The 24,067-nt window shown below is 34.3% G+C and overlaps 2 protein-coding genes across 9 annotated transcripts in view; one reads left to right on the top strand and one right to left on the bottom strand.

Annotated features, from left to right (window-relative positions):
- Nucleotides 1-24,067, bottom strand: part of LOC149578339 (phototropin-1A-like) — a 338,062-nt gene that overhangs the window by 221,646 nt on the left and 92,349 nt on the right. For all 6 annotated transcript variants that reach the window (XM_089828327.1, XM_089828331.1, XM_089828325.1 and 3 more), the window contains 2 exons: nt 1,148-1,358; nt 902-972 (listed from right to left, as the gene is read on the bottom strand). In XM_089828327.1, the coding sequence (XP_089684453.1) occupies nt 902-972; nt 1,148-1,358 (282 nt within the window). The remainder of the gene's footprint in view (nt 1-901; nt 973-1,147; nt 1,359-24,067) is intronic.
- Nucleotides 1-24,067, top strand: part of LOC149578340 (uncharacterized) — a 260,414-nt gene that overhangs the window by 222,128 nt on the left and 14,219 nt on the right. For 2 of the 3 annotated variants that reach the window (XR_016364299.1, XM_089828345.1), the window contains one exon: nt 22,912-23,037. The exons of the other annotated variant lie outside the window; for it this stretch is intronic. Coding sequence is in view for 1 of the 2 variants with exons in the window: in XM_089828345.1 (XP_089684471.1) it covers nt 22,912-23,037 (126 nt within the window). In the remaining variant the exon portion in view is untranslated. The remainder of the gene's footprint in view (nt 1-22,911; nt 23,038-24,067) is intronic. 3 annotated transcript variants of the gene reach the window in all.

Genomic DNA, 24,067 nt, shown 5'->3' with positions numbered 1-24,067 from the left:
TTCCCTAATTCCAACAATTGGTATCGAACCCTGGTTCCTTGGAGGGCCTAACAACTTGAGGAAGATCTAGATAGGTGATTCAATGGATTCAGATGGTATTCAACAACAACTCCTAGTTGCACTTGATGATCTTGATCAGTCCAAAACTCAAGTTTTGGAATTGCGGAAGAATCTCAAGGCCTTGGCAAGTTTTATGGTTTTGGCAAGTAGTTCAACTATGATTGGACGAGACCTAGTGACTTGCTCTAAATAGGTGCTCCTTCCAAGAGTCTTGAAAACTACACCGAGATTCAGAAATAATATCTAAAAGTATTGTACAACTCCACTAAACCATTACAGCTCATTGGTGACATTAAGCTACCTCTTTGATTAGTCTGACACAAACCCAAAATATTAGCACCGACTACAAAGAAAGAGAACCCGAAAATGGGGACATTGCAGAAAGGATATAAAAAGAGGACATAATATAGTTTAGCTCAATTTCTACTATAACAGGGGGTTATCCCTCTTTGGTTTAACTTTTACCTCACAAACTCCCCTTCATTGTTTCCTTCTATGATGAAATAGACAACAAACATAAGAATCATCAAAATTTTGCAACCATTTCAATCAATGAACATGATCAATATGAATAACAAACTTAGACAGTGAAAACTTCTTAGTGGTGTAGCAATTGGCTAGCCATATTTTTCCCTTGCATAGTTGTAATTTCACAGCTTCCAAGTATTTGTAATTTATACAGTTGTGTAAAATAAAATTTACAGTTTCTACATAATTACAACTTTTCTGCTTTTAAATCTGCTTAACAAAATATTAAAAATAATTTATCTTCCACTATTATCAAATTGTAAAAGGAGACATAGAGCAATGAGACATACATGCTAGGAAGAAATATACTTACCGACAATTTTTTCCTAAAATTTCCTCACGACTATACTCTGTCAACTCCAAGAAACTATCTGATGCAAAAATCTGAAAGCATACCAAAAGAATAGCAACATTTAGCTGTTTAAAGCTGCATTTTACATTGTTTTCTAAACCAGGATTCACTTACTTTTAAAACTACTTATTTCCTTTTTCATCCGTCGTATTTATGTTATTTATCATCTTAAAATAGGAAAAGCATTCTGTTGATAATAAAACTTACGATAGGGTTGTCAGGTAATCTTGGGTCTGTAATTACAAAGTTTTTCTCAATACGCTCCAATGTTGTTGCCAGGTCAAGTCCCCGACGAATCTCTCTTCTCCTTTCCAGATTGATCAAGCTATTAGGTTTCTCATCATCACTACTTTCTGTATCAGATTCAGGAGTTTTTTCATGTTCTGGATCTTCACTATCAGCAGATTTTTTGGTAAAACTGCATAACCACATGATGGATGATAATGTAAATAAATTAAACAGGGAATAAATCTATTAAAAAAAGTTTATTCATACAAATGACATCGTGTCTTAATACTCAGATTGTTTTTCAGTAATAAATAAATTACAACCCAAAGATGTAAGGAAGAAAATATAAAATAGCAAGCTGCAAAAAGAAAACTTAAAAATATCATAATCAAAAGAAAGAAAATCTCCTACAGAATGCTTAGAGCGCAACTAAATGTAATTGGATTGTACTACAGAAATTTTAAAATACCAATCATTTGAAGAAAAGTCACAAATCAAAAATGTCAGTATCATTTTCATTAAGAGTAACTGGAATTTAATGCAAGTTGCTATTAGAAATTATCATAATAGACTCGCAAAAAAGATAAATTGGTGATTTGTTTGAAATGCTGTTCTACGAGAACACAAAAAAAAAAATGATATATAACACAATTCATAATGCCAAGTGGAGTACTTGAAACTTTGAAAGCATAAACACAACACTCGAGGCTTCTATCACTTCTATAGAACATTATCAATCTTATTATGAATGTTAAAAAGAGCATATATATACTGTTAAAGTAACTGAGATCGTTTCTGCAAATGTACTTTCATTGCCATTGTAATTGATAATTTCTAAATGCAGATTTGGTTCTCGTATATGTATAATATGAGAGGAGGAGACATGTCTCTTCAAGAGACATAAAGAGACATGTCTCTATAGTTAATCACCATGTTATAAATAACTATATGCATAACTCATCTTTAACATTTATATAATATTAATATATTAATCATATATGTAATATAATATTATATTATTATATTATTATATATAATGCATAATATATATATAATACATATTATATTACATATATTATATACATATTATATATATAAGATATATAATGCATAATATAATACATATTATATTGCATATATAATATATATTATATATATAAGAATCAGCAATAACAGTTTATCTAAAACATAAACACAGATCAGATAAGCATCATTTTACCTCTACTGATGCTAAAACATTAACACTCCCTCTTTAGCAAGGGAGAACTAAAACACCATTTGAATTTTAGAGGAGAACACTTGATAGCTTTATCTGATCTTCACACAATGAAACAGTTATAGTCAGATAACAAAAATCACCATGTTATAAACACTATCATAATGTATATTATAATCTCTAATTATTTGAAACAATATCTAGAGTAATCACAATGAGAATGTTACCTATGATCTCTAATCGCCCGAAGCAATGTCTAGAGATGTCCATAGTGATAACATAAAATTTCATGATCTCTAATCGCTCAAAGCAATGTCTAAAGATGTCCATGAAAATTTGTTACTCATGATCTCTAATTGCCCGAAGCAATGTCTAGAGATGTCCATAATGGTAACATAAGTTCGTTATCTATGATCTCTAATTGCCCGAAGCAATGTCTAGAGATGTCCATAGTAATAACATAAGATTTCATGATCTCTAATTGCTCGAAGCAATGTCTAGAGATGTCCATGAAAATTTGATACTCATGATCTCTAATTGCTCGAGGCAATTTTCTAGAGATGTCCATGAACATTAGTTACTCATGATCTCTAATTGCTTGAAGCAATGTCTAGAGATGTCCATGGTAACAGGCCTATTATTTACAAGATCGTCACCTTGTAAATAATTACCTTTTGAATAAATATGTCCATGAAAGATCGTCATCTTTCATTACATATATGATGCTACTAACTAACAAAATAGAAGCATAAACTCACATGAATTGAAAAAAAATTTATTCAATATTCAATATTACGAATCATACCAAGTTTTTCTCTTTAGAACTTCTCCTCATAGAGACGATATCATCCACAAAGAATTGCATCTCAAAAATTTCTCCCTCTGAACATCAATCCTGGGAAGTCAAGTCCTCTTGTTACTTCCTTAGAAACTCTCTTTTCCCAAGGATGCATGTCAAACTCATCACTCCCTCATGATATACATAGGAGTAGGGCCATTAATATCATGTAGTCACCCACATGGATTTCTAGACTCCCTCTGAGTATCAACCTTCTAAGCTCCAGCATGGCCTTCGAAGAAGTGTCATACTCCGTCTTAATGTAGAAGAATCTCATAATCTCAATCATCAAAGATACTTGTATCAAGAGCCACACTTTATCCATCTTGATCATCAGGGTCTTTGGAACTACTATCATTAGATTTAGTCTGCACAAAATTTGGTAGCATATTTAAGTACCAACCTTCTTTTCCTATAAGAATATCCTCAAACATAAAGGAAAAGATCAAAGCAAATGACCCTTATAGTATGTATAGAATTATAAATAAATGAATAGATAAATGTAAAAGATACAAGTACTTATCTGCCCATGAGGATCATGGAATATCTCCTTTTCTAAGGATGCTTCAAGTGGGAAAGAAACGTTGCCTATTATTTTCCCCACAATGTAAAGTTACCACTAGCATATCATTGAACACTTTCACATCACATTAAATTTGAATACTTCTTTCTAAGTTCCAACTTGCACTTTCATATCTTGTACACAAGGGGTAGGTCCATTAAGATCACATAGTTGAATGAATTATAGTCCTCTTTACTATTACAATTTATCGATCATTGATGGTTTCATCACAACATGGTTTACTCCCTCTGAATCAATATGATCGAGATCACCGAAGATTGACCAAATCATATCATCTATCTGCTCCCTCTCTTTCAAAGTTACCTTAAGTAACATTCTCGAAAGAAAAAATCAAGGCACGTAGGTTTTATAGTATACATAAGAATCTTAACATTAGCTAGGATTCCTACAACATAACTATATTTCTCATTAATAATATCACGATTCACTATATAAATAATCTACAACTGTGAGAAAATAATTTTACATTTATAAAATGAAAATTCATAATGATCTAATTATGTATATAACATAATAATCTTTATATAATTTCCAATATAATATAGATCAAATAAATATTTAAATATATACATATATTCAATATGTATATTTTAATCTATGTTTTCAATATATTATTTCCTCATTTTAATATTAAACATATTCCTATTACTAACAATAACATAAATAATTGTAATATTTATATTTTCATTAATAGGAGTAACTTAATCTTCTATACTCCCATATTAGATCTCTCAATCATTACATCAAATTAAATGTCATCAAATGTAATTATACATATATAAGTACATGTATACAAATTCAAACTTTCAATTATATGTTAATACACATATAAATAATAAATCATTACCACTTTGCACAAAGAAAAATTAACACAAATTAATCAACACAATACTTACTTTTTGATGAGATCAATAGAATCATACCATGTTTTTAGCGAATCGTCACCAATGGATGTAATGCGATAAAGATACGTCACTGTTGTGATAGTGTTCTTACATCGATCCAGACTTTAGTAGAATCAAGTCTCCAATAATCATTATTGATTACTCCCCTGTTATCTACCTGATGCCCCTTTCTCCTTTAACGAATTGCCTTCGTTCTATTCATCACGTGCACTACAACTAATACCAGTCAAGTTTGCTTAGAATTGGAATATAATGATTTGAGAATTCCTTTTGGTGTATCTGAATGATTGGTCAATTCATTTTGGTGTATCGGGTACCACGTGAACTATTTTTCCAAGGGTCTCTTTATCTCTTCATTTGATTAACCTTTATTTCTGGCTGATGTTAGGGTGACTCAAGTATGCCCTCAATCACTTGTAGCCAATTCTAGTAAGTGATCCACTCAAATGTATATGATCAAATTCCTTTTTATTTCATATTCTTCACTCTACACTTCTTTGAATTCTTCTTCTCCTCTACACACTTACTCTAGTGTTTCACTTCTCTGCCCTATTGCTGCTTGCTTACATTTTTTTTTTTTTTATCAATTTCTTTTTATATAGGATTCACAAGTGTTTTCATCTAATGGTCATGTCCCTTCTTTTATATCCGATGACTCTTCATAGATAATCTTCTAATTATCATTTCATATTGTTATTTTAATTGTACTCTTCAAAAATGTTGCCAGCTCCTTTATTAACATTTTAATATTATCGGCCTTGTAATTTCTTGCCCTCAACTTATGTAGTGACTCTTACTTCTGCATTTTAATAATTGGTTGCTAGAGACCACTGCTTTTTCGTCTCATATCTCCTTGGCGAACTATCTGTATACTTTTGTTGCCAATATGCTCTCAGTTTACTGCTGCAACCATGTTTGTACTATACTTTATTGATAAATCATTGCTCACATATTTCTCTCTTATCTTGGACGATTTCTCTTTTGTCTCTTAAATGATGTGGAGGATTTTATTTTGACATTGTCTTTGATACAAATTGTATGTTTCATGGTATGTTGACTTTGTCATTCAAACCTTTATGCCATAGCATATTCTGATTTTTATGGCTGCTTGGTCATTGTGGTTGGTCTCGACGTGTAGAAACTTAAAGCACTTCTCTTTGTTATACACAAACACTATTGTGCCCTTCATTTCTTTGACGGAGTAAATTTTGACGTGGCTCCTCTGCTGAAAAATTATATCGCTAAGTTTGGTTCATCTTTCAAAAATGATGATGCCTCTGGGTGATAGGGCAATGAATCTCCCGACCATGTGTTTCATATATCCCTGCTTTTAAAGGATTGCCATGTCGTTGATTTGTTTGTGATATATGAAGGCTACCGATGGCATTTCTAGAAAATGATTATAAAAACCTGGGCTATCGTATGCATAATCTTTGCATTGCCAAACATCTTCTAATATTTGATTTTGTTGTTTGAACTCTTATCAAATATTCATCGTTGGCTTGTCATCTTTTTACTACTGGATTCAAAATTTGAATACGATAGATAGGTTATTGCATATTTTCTTTTATTGCAATCCATAGACTATCTGCATCAAATTTATTTGATATCAACTGTTTGCCATCATGTTGCTCTAGTATCGCTGCAGTAATCTCAATGTTTTCTGTACATAATATACCATTGCACGACTCCTATGACTTATGGTGGGTTCTAAAATATTTGAAATCTTCTCCAACCTGTACGTGTTTGACTTCTAGACCTGTAGGTGTTGCAATCACAACTATTGTATGTCTTTCTTCATTCTTTAACAACCACACTATATTTATGTGTCTGTATATATTCAAATTAATGTATGTCTCTTTATTATCTCGATGTTCTTTATACTGATGTTATAATCACTTCACTATATATTTCTTGTTCACACACTATAAGCAATATTAATCTCCTATTTCATAATAGTTTGTTCCTTATCCCCTTCCTCTTATGAATGTCGAAAGAGAATTTCGGACTCCAAATCCAGTCCGCTAATGTACTGCTCACTCACATTCCGTGCTTTGATTTCACACCTCCAATCATATAATATTTCAAGGCCTTTCACCATAGTCATTTCTGATCATTTTTATTTTTCTTCCATTTACAGCTAGGCTCTGATACCATGTTAAAGTAACTAAGATTGTTTCTACAAATGTACTGTCATTGCCATTGTAATTGATAATTTCTAAATGCATATTAGATTCTCATATATGTATGATATGAGAGGAGGAGACATGTCTCTATAGTTAATCACCATGTTATAAATAACTATATGCATAACTCATCTTTAACATATATATATATAATATTAATATATTAACCATATATGTAATATAATATTATATTATTATATACAATGCATAATATATATAATACATATTATATTACATATATAATATATATTATATATATAAGAATCAGCAATAACAGTTTATCTAAAACGTAAACACAAATCAGATAAACATCATTTTACTTCTACTAATGCTAAAACATTAACATATACATTATCAAGACAAATTAAGCTTACGCAGTCCATAAATTGTTGCAAGAGGATTTCTAGGTGAAAAATGAATCAAGGAATTTGAGCTCTTTGGCACATATTAATTTTCCAAAAATTGTCTTCCAACATGTAAACATATGTTAATATATCCACATCCTCTTGTAACATCTAAGTATCTGTTCCGATTCATTTCTTCAAGTTGGGGTGTAAAGCTATATATGCTTGCCTCATAAGTGATGTATAGCATGGATTTCTTGTATATTTCTATTTCCAAAAATTGTCTTCCAACATGTAAACCTTTGTTAATATATCCACGTCCTCGTCTAACATCCAAGTATTTGTTCTAATTTATTTCTTCAAGTTGGGGTGTAAAGCTATGTATGTATGCCTCATAAGAGACTTATAGCACCGAATTCTTGTATATTTCTATAAGCTGTCAGTAATTATGTTTGCATATATGTCTGTAGGCCTTATAAGGAACTTATGACATGGATTTTATGAATGTTTCTAGAAGTCTTCAGTATATATGTTTGCATCAAGATTTGTTTTGTTTTGTTTGCATTGAAAATGGGACACTAACTCTTTTCTCTTTGGTGGGAAGAGCTAGCCCTTGATTTCTCATTCTTGATGTGCTCAATTTTCCCCCCATTTAAATCAATCTTTATGTTTTCTACTTTATTGTCAGGTTATGTGAAATTGAGAAGGAATAATCCGCATAAAAATCACAATTATACACAAATAATCAAAAATCATGGAGCCAGTTGACTGTTTCCTTAAAAAAAACTCACAAAAAAAGTCTTCTCGTTGGTTTCAGTGGTGAGAGAGACACTCTATCTGGTTGGTGTTTGTGGTTCAAAATTTACAAAGCTTTTGGCTTTGTGGGTGTCTTTGGAATTGGAAAAATGAAAGTATTCACTTGTTTCTAATGCGGATTTCTTGGTTTCGGTGAGGTGTGATCTTTTTGTAGTGTTGTTTAAGTTTTGTCATGATCAGATTCTTTTTCTGATTGCTGCTATGCTTTTTCTGAGAAGTCGGAAATCAAACTTAGGCTCATTTTACAGTGATTAAACCTTCTATCATTCTTGGTATTATTTATGAATATTCCTCTTTGCTGGACGATGCATTTTGAGTGGTCATTTGTCATCTTTAGTGAAGAGCTGAAATAATTTTTTTAAGGAAAGGTTAAGGCTGTTATTTGAGCATCAAAAAGTGGTCTTCAATTGAGTATAATACTGCTGTTCACAAACAAATGGTGCTGGAGCAGAGTTGGGCTAGCTAGTGACATATTCTATCATTGCAAATAATCACCTATTCATATTATGCCTTGCTTAGTGCTGCTACCATTATTTAGTAGGTCTGATTCAATGAACTTTGAAGATAATTCAGGTCTGGTTCATATTATGCATTGCTTATTATGGAAGCAATTGGTAAAATACTTGCTTGATATTAACAAAGACCGAAATGTCAATTTATACAAAAGAATGAGACAATGTTTCCTTAGGAAACGATTGTAAAGAATAGAAACATTCTATTCTAGAGAAAGCAAAAAATGAAAGCAAACTAAAGCTTAATAGATATTTACAATAGATAACCATTGACTAATAATAGGCAACTTGTCTATTATTGTAATACCCTCCCTTAATGGTTAATCTATCTAACACACCAAGCTGTCCTCTAAATTTGACAAACTTATCAAGACCAAGAGGCTTGGTGAGAATGTCTGTAGTCTGATCTTTGGTAGGAACATACTGCAAATCTATAGTCCCATCTTCAACCAGCTGTCGTATGTAATGACAATGAACATCCACATGCTTGGTTTGTTCATGGAAGACTGGATTTCGTGCTAACTTGATAGTGCCTTCATTATCAACAAATAGAGTAGTTGGTCCTACTAGTGACATCTGCATATCCCCAAGCATCCAACAAAGCTAAACAGCTTCACATCCTGCCTTAACAGTCCCTCTATATTCAGCCTCTGTAGAAGAGAGAGAAACTACCTGCTAATTCTTGCTGGTCCATGTGACTGCAGCGGATCCCAAACTGAACACATATCCAGATGTTGACTTTTTATCATCAATAGAGCCTACCCAATCTGAATCTGTGAACCCACTAAATTTAGGATTAGAACTTCGAGAGTACAAAAGTCCATAATCTGAAGTGCCCTTCACATAACGAAGCACACACTCTGTTGCCATCCAAGGATTAGCCTTAGGAGCTGTCATAAAGCATGCAATATAGCTGACTGCGAAGTTGATATCACGCCTAGTAGCAGAGAGGTAGATGAGGCTGCCTGCTAGTTGCCTGTATGTAGTATCATCAATGGAAGGAGAATCAAACTTTGCTGATAACTTGAGACCTTTCTCCATAGGTGTGGATGCAGGTTTGCAATCCTGCATTTAGAATTTGTCTAACAGAGCCCTGGCATATTTGAACTAAGAGATGAATATACCAGAAGACTGTTGCCAAACTTCAACACCTAGGCAATAATGCATGAGCCCAAGGTCAATCATATCAAAAGACGCATAAATTTTGTTTGATTTCCTGAATCAAAGATGCCAAACTACCAGTGATGATCAAATCATCCACATAAATAACCCAAAGAATGATGTCACTGTCACTAGTTTTGATGTAAAGATTTGAGTCTGAAGAACTCTTGAAGCCTTGATCACTGAGGTACTTATCAATCTTGATGTACCATGCTCGAGGGGCCTGCTTCAAACCATAGAGAGCTTTTACCAATCTGAAAATTTGATGGTCTTTACCAGCAACCTTGAAACTAGGAGGCTGCATCATGTAGACCTCTTCATGGAGATCACCATTCAAAAAAGCACTCTTGACGTCCATCTGATGGACCTTACAACCGAATTGTGCTACCATGGCTAGGACTGATATGATGGTACTCATCTTTGCAGTAGGAGCAAAGGTCTCCTCATAATCAATGCCCTAACACTGAGAAAAGCCCTTCGCCACTAAACGAGCTTTGTACTTATTCAAAGTACCATCCAATTTGTATTTGATTTTGTAGACCCATTTGTAGCCAATGGGTTTCTTCCCTGGTGGAAGATCAGAAAGGACACAAGTGTTGTTCTTTAGCAGGCTTTGGTGTTAAGATGTCATGGGCTATTCCCACTCTGGAATTCCTTTAGCCTCGGAATATGTTTGAGGTTCAAACACACTGTGAATGTTGACCATAAGAGAAAAGTTAATAGTATTTGTAGTTTTTCTCTTTTTCCAAGTAGTTCTCCCATCAATGAGCTCATCATCACGAAGATTAGCAAGTTTCTTAGCCCACCACTTATGCCGGATAGGAGAATGACCAACATTAATGCTCGGAGATGCTTGATCAGCAAGATCCTCATCAAAATAATTTGGATCAAACTCAGGTGAAGCATCTACAAAGTGAGATGATCCTGCAGGAGAAGTCGGAGGTGTCTGTATAGGTATCACTGGAATAACTGGAGCTGCAGGAGCTACTAGAGCCCTCTCATCAGCTGGACCTAATGGAAGCCGAACTCCCAAGTCATGAGCCATCATAGGCTAGTCTGCTGGATCAAGAACAAGAGAAACTGGCATGAATGGTCCTCGTTGCTCATCAAAGACTACATCACGACTGTAGATGAGATGAGATGTCTCAACATCGATCAGGCAGTAGGCATTTTGAAGACTGCTATATCCAGCTAACATGAGTTTCTGACTCTTGGCATCCAACTTGGTGCGTGACGCATCAGGGATCCAAACAAAAACAAGAGAGCCAAAAACCTTCAAGTGACTGATTCTGGGCTTGCAACCTGACTAGGCCTCTTCCGGAGTTTTACCTTTGACTACCACTGTGGGTGACTGGTTCAACAGATAAATTGCAATGTTAACTACTTCTGCCCAAAACTGCTTCGAAACATGTTTGTGTTCGAGCATGGAACAAGCCATCTCGGTGGTTGTCCTGTTCCGATGTTCAACTACACTGTTCTGTTGTGGTGTGTGGGGCGTGGTTAACTGGTGTTTTATGCCATGTGTATCCAAGAAGCTGGAGAAAGCATTAGAACAAAATTCCCCCCCATTGTCTAATCTAAGAGTAATAATGGATTTCCCAGACTCTTTTTCAACTAAAAGTTTAAAATCCTGAAATAGAGGAAATGCATAATTCGTGCTATTACGAAAACTTTATTTGTATTTGTGTTTTAATTGATCTGCTTTAAGCATCTTGGATATAAGGTTGTTGTCCAGGATCAGGTACACCTGCCTCGATTTTGCAGAGTTGGAAGCACAAGGGATTTGGATCGCATCGATCACTCCCGTCAAGTTGGCCTTAACCAGTTGGATATCCCAGCATCGAGCAAGCAAGGCTCGTAGGATTCCAATTTGCGATTTTGGGAACCAACAGATTGGTGACTCTACTAGGGACAGTTGCAAAACAAACCCTAAGAGTTTCTGATTGTAGACTAGTAAGAGTTAGATTCTATTTAATTTATTTAAACATTTTGATATATTTAAAATTCTAAATTGATAAGTTTTTTATAGTTCATTTAATTTCCTTAAAGATGTTAATCTCTCTGAATTATTTTATCAATCGTGATTTTCTTTGTAAAGATTTGATCTTGTAGAAGCATTGTATGATTTTTCTTTAAGCTTTTTCTACAGATTCGATCTTTGGTGAGGAATACTCTCCTAGAAGGAAGAACTTAGATTCTTGAAGATTATTCATTTCCTCCATTTGGAGGTGGCAACCCTATTCTATTTTGATTGGTACTTTAACAAAAGAAGTGCCTAAATCATTAGTGACTCTATTGAGGGAGAAGACTCAAAAGGAAGTGCTATACAGTTTTTTCAAATGCATCGATCATTTCATAGAAAGCCTTTTATTCCAAATGGCATCAGGCCATTAGATTTCAAGAATTTTGATTATGAAACCTAGCAAGTTATGAAAGATCCCTAATGGATCTCTTATGCTGATCTGCTATAATTTTATATTTTAAAATTTTTTTTCCTTGTTTATTAAAATTTTCTTACAAAACTAGACAAAAGTTGCAAAAGGATTTGATTGTTTTATATTTTTGATGATTTTTCAATAAGTAATAACAGAAGTATAATAACATGAACCAGTTCTGAAAATGTATTCCAAATACATTTAAAGCAAAGTCGTTTCAAGTAGATTTTTTGAATATATGCCTAATATGTAACCAGATGAAGATTTACAATAATATCCAGAGGATTACAACCAAGAATAAAGCCAATTTGAAGGCATGAAGGTGAAATATGAGCCCAAAAGGAAGCTACAGCCAAAATCCAACTCTCAAATGCTGCACGTGGGAAATAATATGGCTGTTAGGCATAGTCATATAGCTGCAAAGTGCCCACGCATGGGTAAAATGCCAAAACCCAAGCTCAAACTCTGATTGAGTACTGCGTTCATGCACAATCTCCAAGATGCTTCTGACTGCAAAAATCCAAACCACTTTTTTGGGGGCTACGTCCCAAACAAGCAAAGCAAGGGGGGTTGGCATCCCAAATGCTGAAAGCTCAATCAGAGCCCAAAACACAAATCCAAAATGTAATATGTCAATAATGCCTTCAAACTTTGTCTTTTACCTCCTTATAACCCACCAAACTTAGCTTGAACCCTAAAAGTGTCTCCATGTGGCGTTGGGTTATAAAATAATATATTTCTCATTTTAAAAGTGGTCAAGTATCCAGAAAATGACCTTTTTCCTAATAGAAAGAAATCCGTTCACTGAATTGCTCTGAGTCAAAAAAAAAAATATTTAGAAAAGTTCAAGACCTTCCCAACGAGTTATTACACCAAGGGATATTCACCCAGATGAGGCCAAAAAACCCCCTATTACTCCAAAATGGCTATAACTTAGCCTTATTTAAATTATTAAAATGCTAACTTAGGAGAATATTTAAATATATTAGAATATTTCCCAATTAGCGAACTGATAGCCAAACCACCTCTACAAGGTGAAACTAAACTCATCACCTCCGGAGACTGATGCCAAAAAATCTAAAATAACTGATAGTCTCATCCCTCAAAATTAGGGATACTCCTAAAAAATAGGAACATCTCTGAATCTCCCGAAACTAAAACCATAGAATGATCTCGTAGAGACTCAAGACTATAACCCATCTCCACCTCCTAAAATGTAGGAAACTCCTCCTACAATTAAGGAACTACTCTCAACTGCCCTCCTATTGTTTGAAACTCCAAATCCGAATACTGTATACCCTAACTAAGTCTATAAACACCACTGCTAGCCTACGAGACTCCCTGATAGGCCAACTCTATCGTCTCTGATGTCCACTCTAGAAAGGGGGCATGACAATCCTCCCTTCCCATAGATTGCTTGTCCACAAGAAATGAACAAACTCCTGTTGCCCCACTCTGATATACACTCCTATGTGTGTGAAATGAAGCAACACATCAAGGATCGCCCAATCAAATGCACTGCATAGGATAATACCAGGATCCCACACTGGACGAGAGTGTTCCCACAACCAAGGTGGTAACATACTAGAATCCCTGTGAGACAAGGCGTCAAACAAAACGACACCCGGACTCCAACACCATCTAAACTAGCACCCATCCATCAGGTATAAATAGGGATAACTGGAAACCTCTATCATGCCATATCTCTCCGCAACCACTGTGATACCACCACGAAAGTAATAATCATCCAAAGCATCATGTCTACTAATATCCACATCATCCTGTAACCATGATCTCGGATGAAGTCTCTGTGATATAGATGTGATAGCCCATGTTGGAAATTGCTTGACATAATGCTAGATCGTTTGCTGGTCCCACCAACCAATCCTCCCAAACTGTTGAGTCAGGTGCCTACAACTAATAACTCTATCCTCTAAAGTGGGAGTGCACTATCGCAACGCCGATAGTATAAGTCCTGCTTCAATATCCCCATAGCCTTATGAAGAGCATGGAAATCTGTCATGGAAAATTCTCCACTATCCTGCTCATCAGTCATAAGAGCACTCCAACTGAGTGTAGATAACATCTGTCGAGTGACATCAAAGTGTTCAACCACTATGTCTACCCTCCTGTCATCAACCCTGAGTTGTTTAATCAAATGATAAGGAATCAGAAAATGATAATTCTCAAGCATGTGTATTACCTCTGAATCTGCGCTATGGTAGAATACTATGTCAGAGTCATGTACATCGCTATAAAGAGTATCCAGTATGCATTCACTAATGCATGTATCCTGCTTTATAATACTGCAACTTCGTACCTCTAAGACCACCTCCTCTGTCAATGATGAAACTGTTGTCACCACACTATGCTCACTCTCATTAGCTCCCCATGTGTCTACACATACAACCCAATCACGATCTTGATTCAGTGTCACTATGAGTACACACTACTTTGATTTCTAGGGTATGGTCTAAGAAATCAGACTCATCATGACATGAAGTCTCATCACCCAATGCCTCTGAAATACCTATGTCTGGATTACTCTCTTGTGCAAACTCACCAAAATAATCCTAACCCTCTGTATTACTTGTTGTTCCATCCAAGTCAACGCTAGCCTCTTCTTCCATTGGAAGAAATAAAGTTCTAATGAATGATTCTCTTTGTTTCCTTGCATCATCTATCTGATTATGGCATTTTTTGACTCTTTGGAGATGTTGTCTTGCTTGAGCAACAAGTATCTTTGCTTGCATAGCTCTATCTAACCCATATTTATTCAACCTTTGACAATGTTTTATATCATCTACCCCAAAGTACACAAAATTAGGCTTATGATGACTTGTATCATTCCCATCATCACATCCCATGCTTGCCCCATGTGTACCCTCAAATATAGAATACAAATCATTGTTCTCTTCTTGACCAAAGGATGCCACATCTTGAGGTGACAAAATTGTGTCACTGCTGTTATGAACTTCAGAATTATTATGATATGTTCTAGTTATATTTTTGACCCCTTTAAGTGTATTATCATAAAAAGCCTCATGGCCACCACTTGTATACAGGCCTTCATGACTATTCCCAAGTGAAAGAGTTACCATATTACAAGGAAGGTGTAAGCTATCGCTACCCCAAATCAGAGTTGTGGGAGCCTTCTCCATGCTTCCATTCCAATCATCAAACAACACCCCATCTTGATTCTACACATGCTTAGATAGAAGTGGCTCAAAGAAGTCTTCAACTTGGCTTCTATGAGATTCAAAATCAGAGTGTTTGCATACTAAACTTGTCATCCCATTCTTAAGTTGAATACCATCATCAACATCATTACCTTCATTTGAAATAAATGTTGCCTCATGATTTGAACTGCTATTGCAAATTTTAGAATAGGCCTCACACCTTGGTGTCACATTTTCAACATCTCTAATGGTTTATCCCCTGATTGTAATCTCTTCCAATTTGTGACCAATGGCTTCTTTATTATTATTTAATATTTCTTTCTCTTTTTGTTGCTAAAAGGAGCTTGTAGATACCTAGTTATCATTTGCTTCAAGTACACCCATAAATTCTGTAAAGGAAAGGAGGTTGTGTATCTCCTTAGGAAGAGAACAATACTGATGGTAGCTACTCATAACTACAACATTGAATGTCTTGGCAAGAGGCATCTTATTTGTGCTTCTTAACGAAGATGAAACCTTAGAGCACCCATTTTTATTTCTAGCCATGGTATTGACCTATAACTAAACTGATTTCTTTTCCAATAGGTTGGCAGGTTCTAGGCTCTGATAACACTGAAAGACCCCTGATGGATCTCTTCTGATGAGCTGTTGTAATTTTATATTTTTAAATTTGTTTTCCCTGTTTATTAAAATTTTCTTGCAGAACTAGAAAAAAGTTGCAAAAGAGTTCAATTGTTTTATATTTTTGATGATTTTTCAATAAGTAATAGCAGAAATACAATAACATGAACCAGTTCTGAAAATGTATTCCAAATACATTTAAAGCAAAGTCTTTTCAAGTAGATTTTTTTGAATATACGCCTAATATGTAACCAAATGAAAATTTACAATAATATCCAGATGATTGCAACCAAGAATAAAGCCAACCTAAAGGCGTGAAGGTGAAATATGAATCCAAAAGGAAGCTACGACTAGAATCAAGCTCTCTAATGCTACATATGGGCAATAATATGGCTGCCAGGCGTGGTCGTACAGCTGCAAAGTGCCCACACGTGGGTAAAATGCCCAAACCCGAGCTAAAACTCTGACTCGGTACTGTGTTCCCCAAAAGAAACAATGCACAATCTCCAAGATGCTTCTAACTGCAAGAATCCAAACCACTATTTTGGGGGCTACATCTCAAACAAGCAAAGCAAGTGGGGTTGGCGTCCCAAATGTTGAAAGCTCAATCAGAGCCCAAAACACAAATTCAAAATGTAATATGTCAATAATGCCTTCGAACTTTGTCTTTTACCTCCTTATAACCCACCAAACTTAGCTCGAACCCTAAAAGTGTCTCCATGTGGCATTGGGTTATAAAATAATATATTTCTCATTTTTAAAGTGGTCAAGTATCCAGAAAATGACCTTTTCCCAATAGAAAGAAATCTATTCACCGAATTGCTCTAAGTCAAAAGAGAAATATTTAGAAAAGTTCAAGACCTTTCCAACAAGCTATTACACCAAGGGATATTCACCCAGATGAGGCCAAAAAACCTCTTATTGCTCCAAAATGGCTATAACTTAGCCTTATTTAAATTATTAAAATGCTAACTTAGGAGAACATTTAAATATATTAAAATATTTACCAAATAGCGAACTGATAGCCAAAACACCTCTACAAGGTGAAACTGAGCTCGTCAACTCTTGTGACTGATGTCGGATAATCTAAAATAACTGACAATCTCATCCCTCAAAATTAGGGATACTCCTAGAAAATAGGAACATCTCCGAATCTCCTGAAACTGAGACCATAAAATGATCTTGTAGAGATTCAAGACTATAACCCATCTCCACCTCCTAAAATGTAGGAAATTCCTACAATTAAGGAACTGCTCTCAACTGCCCTCCTACTGTCTCAAACTCCAGATCCGAACACTGCATACCTGACTAAGTCTCTAAACACCACTGCCAGCCTACGAGACTCCCTGATAGGCTAACTCTATCATCTTTGATGTCCACTCTAGAAAGGGGACGTGACAAGTTATCTCCAAAGGTTTCACAACTGGTACCAAAGTTCCATGGAGTATGGGATGAATCGGCAATTCAACATTTGGATGCATTTTATACATTTATAGAAGATTAAGAGATTCGTGCGGAGGATTAGGTAAAGAAAATGTTTGCCAAGACTTTGAAGGACAATACAAGACAGGCATATGAATCATTACCCACACAATGCATCTCATCCTAGAAACAATTCGAACAATGGTTCCTATATAAATTTCGCAATACAAGCAAGGAAAATGACATGTATCATGAACAATATGAAGACCAAAGTTGCAACATGGAAGAGGATCCTGACATGTCTCCACTTGATACCCTTTTCAATTTGGAAAGGTATAAGGGTGAGACTTCAACACATTTTTTTTTGAGGGTGATGAACACTTATCATGAGATTACGTCAAACCTCCAACCTCCTTACATGGAATTTCTAAACAAAATTGTTAAGTTGAGAATCTTGCCAAAGGACCCTAATGTAAAACTTCTTCTTCAGATATGGGATGAAGCTATTAAAGATGAAGAAAAGGATGCCAAAGAAACACAAGAATATAATGATGTTTCGGATTCGAGTATCGAAGAAATTTTGGATCCAATTAAAGAAGAATCCAATCATGATGAGACTGGTAAGGAATTAGATTGTGAAGAAAATAGAAATGAAGAGGATTCTCTTAGTGTGGATGAGATTTCGACCTTGTTAGATATGGAATATCAAAAGTATGTCAAAAAGGGTGGTCAAATTTTTCTTCCCGTACACAAAGAAAATCAGATTAATGAGAAACAAATTGATGTGTCCTATGAAACATTTAATGAATGAGAAAACGCATTCATCTCTACAAACCCATATCACTTTCATGAGGACGAAAACAATGAACTAGGAGGAGCATATAGTTCTCAGGAGGATGACATATTGGTTGACGACGTGCATTATGGTTTAAGTATAGAAAGAGATCTATTTGGATACAGTTCTAAAGAATTTTCAGATTCCAAATATGATGAACTAGCGGAAGGTAATGAAGAATATAGCTCTTATATATTTCTTGAAGATAATATGAGCATACATGAAGAAAAAAATGCATCCGAGAATGATTTCAAAATTGTTTCAAGCGTCTCATGTGGTCAAACAATAAAGAATCCGGACATAATATTTTGTGAAAGTGAAATAGAATAGCATGAGAAAATGTCAGATGAAAATTCTCCTAGAAGTATACCTGAGTTTTCTATGTTTTCAAATCCATTTTTTAAAAGTGATTTTCTATGGACTCAAGTATATTAGCTTTATAATGAAGATAGCAGGCTTGATGATAGTTTTGAAGTGGATAAAACTCATGATATGCAAGTAGAAGATGAAATATGTATAGGTTCATCTTATGATCAGCAAGTACAAACACATGAGAGTGATTCTGAAAATTCTCCAATTGTCGTGTATGATCGGATTTTTGATAAAATAGGGGTAATAGTTTCTGAATGTGAGCAATCTTCAAAGCCTTTTTGTTGTGAGGAACAACATCTAGCATATGGAGATCAAGCAAGTTGTGCAGAAAAAACTAATCTAGATGCTTGTATGACTGATCAAGAGCATGACTTAAGGGATTTTTTATATGGTGAGAAACACAATATACCCGAAGATTTATCAAACGCTAAACAAGAGTTATATGCCAAGGATTGCTTTTACGAAGCAGGGATAGTAAGTATTTCCCATCAGGATGATATATTTGATACAAGTATGAAATATATGCAGTGTCCCGAGGTAAGTATCCCTAAAGACTATGATAACATTTGTTGATAATATGCTTAAAGAATTGCCTTCAAGTTTTCAGCATCCTTCTTTTAAGGATTTTTCTTTTATGTATACTAATCAAATCAATGAAGTAAGAAATCACATGCTTGAATTAAATAATCAAATTTATTTCTTTTTAAAAGATCTTATTGATAAGGCAAATGTAAATTCTAATCTTGAACAAGAGATGCACATGTCGTATGATGATTGTTTTACATGTATTAACGGATCAGATTTTACTAATGGAGATTTGATATCATATTCAGGAAGTCCAAAGTGTTGAATGATTAAAATAAGGTGTTCAATAGAGGAAAGAAGTGATGTTCATTTTTTGGGGGGCTTGGGGCCACCCAATTTCACCGTGCACCATGTTAAGCATGGATGTTTGGTCTTCTTCTCCAAAGATAGCTGGAATCTCATCATACCCACAAGAAGCATGTGTCCCCAACAAGAGCCACTAATGGAGCCTTAAAATTCAAAAAATTTAGCCATCCATTTGAGCATATTCTATGAGTATTAGCCTCCATGTTTAAAATTCATTTCTGCTGTGCATTTGAAGATGGTGACAATCATGTTCACAAACTGATGGTGTTATAGTTTAATTCAGGAATTTTATGAGGAAATGGTTTTAAATACAACAATTACAGAGGATTCTCAACAGCGTTTGTATTCCACTTCCTACAATGTGCTAATTGATGGACCACATGCTTCAGTATTCTGAATTGGCTTTAATATTTCTGAGCACTCTTATAGTAAAATGGGTGCAAAAGCATTTATTGATTATGTTGATGTTAAATATAATGGGGCTGTTCTATTTACAATAGTCCAAAACAAAGAGATTTTTCTGCTATTGGTCATGAATATACAAGATTTGTACAAACATATGACTAGCATCAGCCAATGAGAAATTTATACATATATAGGAGAAGCAACAGTTATATATGTTGATGGTACTTGCAGACTTTAATTTCTTCCGATTCGAGTATTTGTATAGAGAGGACATCAACAAGTGCACAGAAAAGCAAAAACACCCATGAAAGGTATTGTAATGGAGAAAGCCCCGGGTTTTCAATAAATTCATCTATACAGATTTCTTGTAAAAGACAAATACAATGGAAGTATTTGTTGATGTTTAGCATCAGGAGAAGCAATACTTGAATCTTCTATGATGTTATTATTTGCAAATACATTTCAGAGATATAAGCATTTGTATTCTGTCACTGATATCTGCCATACATTACAGAGATATAACTATGCCACTGTTTGATATGCATCACAGAGGCATATGTATACGTACATATATTCATACTGATTTATGAATACATATACGTATGCATATACCTTTATTATACATATGGAATAATTGACAGTAAATATGCATAATGATTGACCAAGTTAATTGGTCGGGTTTCATACTACTTGACAGATATTATTGTCTCCGTCAGGTTCCATATTACCCGCGTCAAGTTTCATGGCCTATGTCGGGTTTCTAACCTGTGCCTTGATTATGAATATTGTTATTGTGCTCTTGTGTTGTTATCGGGCAACAATACTTAAACAAACGTTGAAATAATTTCATATTAACTAAACATGCCTCCGAAGAGGCATGTCCCTATGTGGTCTTTGGGCCACATAGAGACATGACTCTTTGGAGTCATGTCTGTCTCCTCTTATATATATATGTGTGTGTGTGTGTGTGTGTGTGTGTGTGCTCATTCGACTACAGTGAAAGCATCAATAATAGGCATTCGAGTACCTGCAGTATAAGATCAACATTATTGAATATTATTGCTATTATTTACATCATTTGTATTACAATGATCCAATACAGTGATCGTTGCTAAAGAAGGAAGACTATCAAAGAACTTGCTACAATCACAGTGAAAGATAAGTACTTTCATTCTGCATATTTGAATCAGAATTTATCTACAAACATTTTGTAATTGTTTGTTTATCAGAGATCCTTTATTCTTAACAGTATTAAGAAGACACTTCTGAAGCATGTGATAGATATCAAGTATTCTGGCACAATAGCATATGAGAAATATATGTGAAGCGGTAATTTGATCAATTTTAAATAGCAAGGAAAAGTATGGGTGATGATATAAACACCAATTATTTATGAAAATCAAAAACGTCTCCAGCAGAAGAGTTATGATCTTGTCCAGCCCACAAGTTTCTACTCTGATTGAATTATGCTACTGATCCATAAATTACAAAAAGTAAATACTGGCAACCCTATTTGGATTCAAACTAGTTGAGGTATGGTATAGAGTTGGCCTTGATGATATATATCCTCAAGAGTTTAACAAGAGCAGATATTTTCATCAGCAAAATTAAAACCAATGTTTATACTGCCATAACATAATTAAATCTAAAGAGGGCCCATTGAGAGCAAGCATTTGCGATTCCAAGCAGGGGAGCCATGTCGGGTCTAAGATGGAAATATGCAGAGGCGGAAGATTAGCAAAGGGACCTGCATATTACATTTTTACATTTTAATAATGCAAAATCTAACAGTATTTTTGTGTATTGCAGGTGTGAGCATGGATTTGGATTTTCTTTGGGCCACAAGAGTATAGAAATGGAGATGAGTTGTCATTCACAAGCATCAAAGTCTGGAGATTTATGCATGAGCCAACAGGAGTTATCGGAAGCCTCATATGAACGCATAATAGGATATAAGTACTTGCCGATATTGAAATATATTGAAGGAAAAATTGAACCGCCTGCTATAATACAAACCATATTAAAAATTAATCTAGAGTTACATTACCCTAATCCAAGTCAGTTTATCATAAAGAGCCGATGGTTTATAGGAATTTCGAAGATTTAGTTTAATAATGTAAGATTAGTTTCTTTTATGAAGAGGTATGATGGTTGAGGTATGCGTCTCCGTCTATTATAATTTAAGATGTAAAAATCAAAACAAAAAACAATTCATTTTCCTATAAAATATATACATATCTTATGCACTTATGATAAATTACTTTTCATTTGCAAAGAAAAGTTTTTTTGAACTAAACCTGTGGATGGTGGATTATCGAATGAATTCTTGTGCGATTCTGGAGTCGAATTGTATTGGATGAATCATCCGTAAGGAATGTCTCCAATATAATTTTATTTCCGGATCAGTAAGAAATATCTATTTAATTTATTTGCATTAGAGTTTTAAATTATTATTAAGTTGTGTCCTTTATTAATTGTTTTCTAATTTAATTTCTATAATTAATTTTAATAATCGGATAAGTGGACTGGGTTATTATTGCATTTTAAATTTGATAAACATAGATATTGTGAAATATTTAATTGTTTCCCTATTTATGTCTAGTTTGTCTCTGTAGAAATTAAAGTGCACCTATACTAGTTTAAAATTGCATTTATATAATTGATCCGTCATGTTTGAATTGTTAAAATTGTTTATAGTTTAAAATATTAGACTTTATAAAGTTATATGTGTCAACTTATAATATTGACTCTGATTGCCCATCTAATTAAGCATTGGTCTTTTATTCTTGATTCATAATCCATATGCTGGCAATTGTTTCATTTCTTTCCATTGAGGAAATAATATATTCATTTGTTGCAATCATTTATAATAATCACTTTTATTTAAAAATCTCTCATATATTCTTTTCTTATTCTTAATTTGTAATTCACAAATTTGAAGTTTTCTATAATTCTTTCCATTAGGAAAACTTTCATTGTATTCGTGTTATAACTGATTTGCTTTAAGCATCTTGGATATAAGGTTATTGTTCAGGATCAAGTACACCCGCCTCGGTTTTGCAGAGTTGGAAGCACAAGGGATTTGTGATGCAGAATAGCACAACAAAAGTGTGCTATATGGGCCTTCCAATAAAATCTAAAATTATAGGTATGGATTCACATTTATAATCTTTTCCAACTAGTCAAATGAATGCAAGAACGTTGCATCTTTTAAGAACAATTTCTCAACTAAGGCAGAATTTAAAACCCTTAATCAATCATTAATAACTTCTATAAATGAAAGAATGAAACCGATTCTTTTTGTGAGACTCAATTACAGTGAGTTACCAATATTTTCTCCAAGTTATGGCCAAATCCAAGAAAGGAAATAAAAGTTATTGCAATTTCCTCAAAACTGTTCATATTATGACAGAATCTGACCAATCTTCACCAAAATGGCCATAACTTCTTCTAAATGTAATAAAAATCATCCAAGCCAAAACCAAATCAAAGATAACTCATATACCTTTCTGAAAAATATAAGTCTCGGGTCTGTACCATTCATAATGAGTTCGTATCAACCACAACATCAAAAAAATTGCAAGAAAAAATAACCACAAAACTGAAATATACAATATCAAAATAAGTTTTCTTCCATTCCAAATCCTTCCTCCAACTTCTCCAACTTACAATTTCGTGTTTGGAGACCAAATATATATAATTTGGAAGCACCATTAAACTCTCCAGCCAACCTATAACTACCCACTAACACCTTTAAACCAATTTTTAAAAAGTTGTCACCAAGTTGTAAAACTTGTTATTACAATTTTGGCAACTTTAGAACAGCTTTTACAATTATTATCCAAATGACTTCAAACTTTCCATAAACTTTTGAAATATGATTAAAATGACTTTAGGACTTAAATTATATTAGTTCCACTCTATTTTTATACATTTTAGTGGTTTTACCATGCTTGAATAGGTGCCCCTGCACCAATTTGGATCGCATCAATAATCCTGTCAAGTTGGCCTTAACTGCTTGGATATCCCAGCATCGATCAGGCAAGGCTTGTAGGATTCCAATCTACGGTTTTAGGAACCAACATTTTGGTCATAGGATTGGTGTGGTTAATTGACTACAATCACTCATCCTTTGATCAGCCCAAATATGGTTCCCAATTTCAACCCATATAGGAGTT

This window comes from Cupressus sempervirens, chromosome 1, assembly GCF_028749045.1.
Source record: "Cupressus sempervirens isolate cs-2001-9-10 chromosome 1, ASM2874904v1, whole genome shotgun sequence".
In the NCBI taxonomy this organism is placed as follows: domain Eukaryota; kingdom Viridiplantae; phylum Streptophyta; class Pinopsida; order Cupressales; family Cupressaceae; genus Cupressus; species Cupressus sempervirens.
Note: the sequence above shows the minus strand (reverse complement) of the source record. Positions and strands in the feature narration are given on the sequence as shown.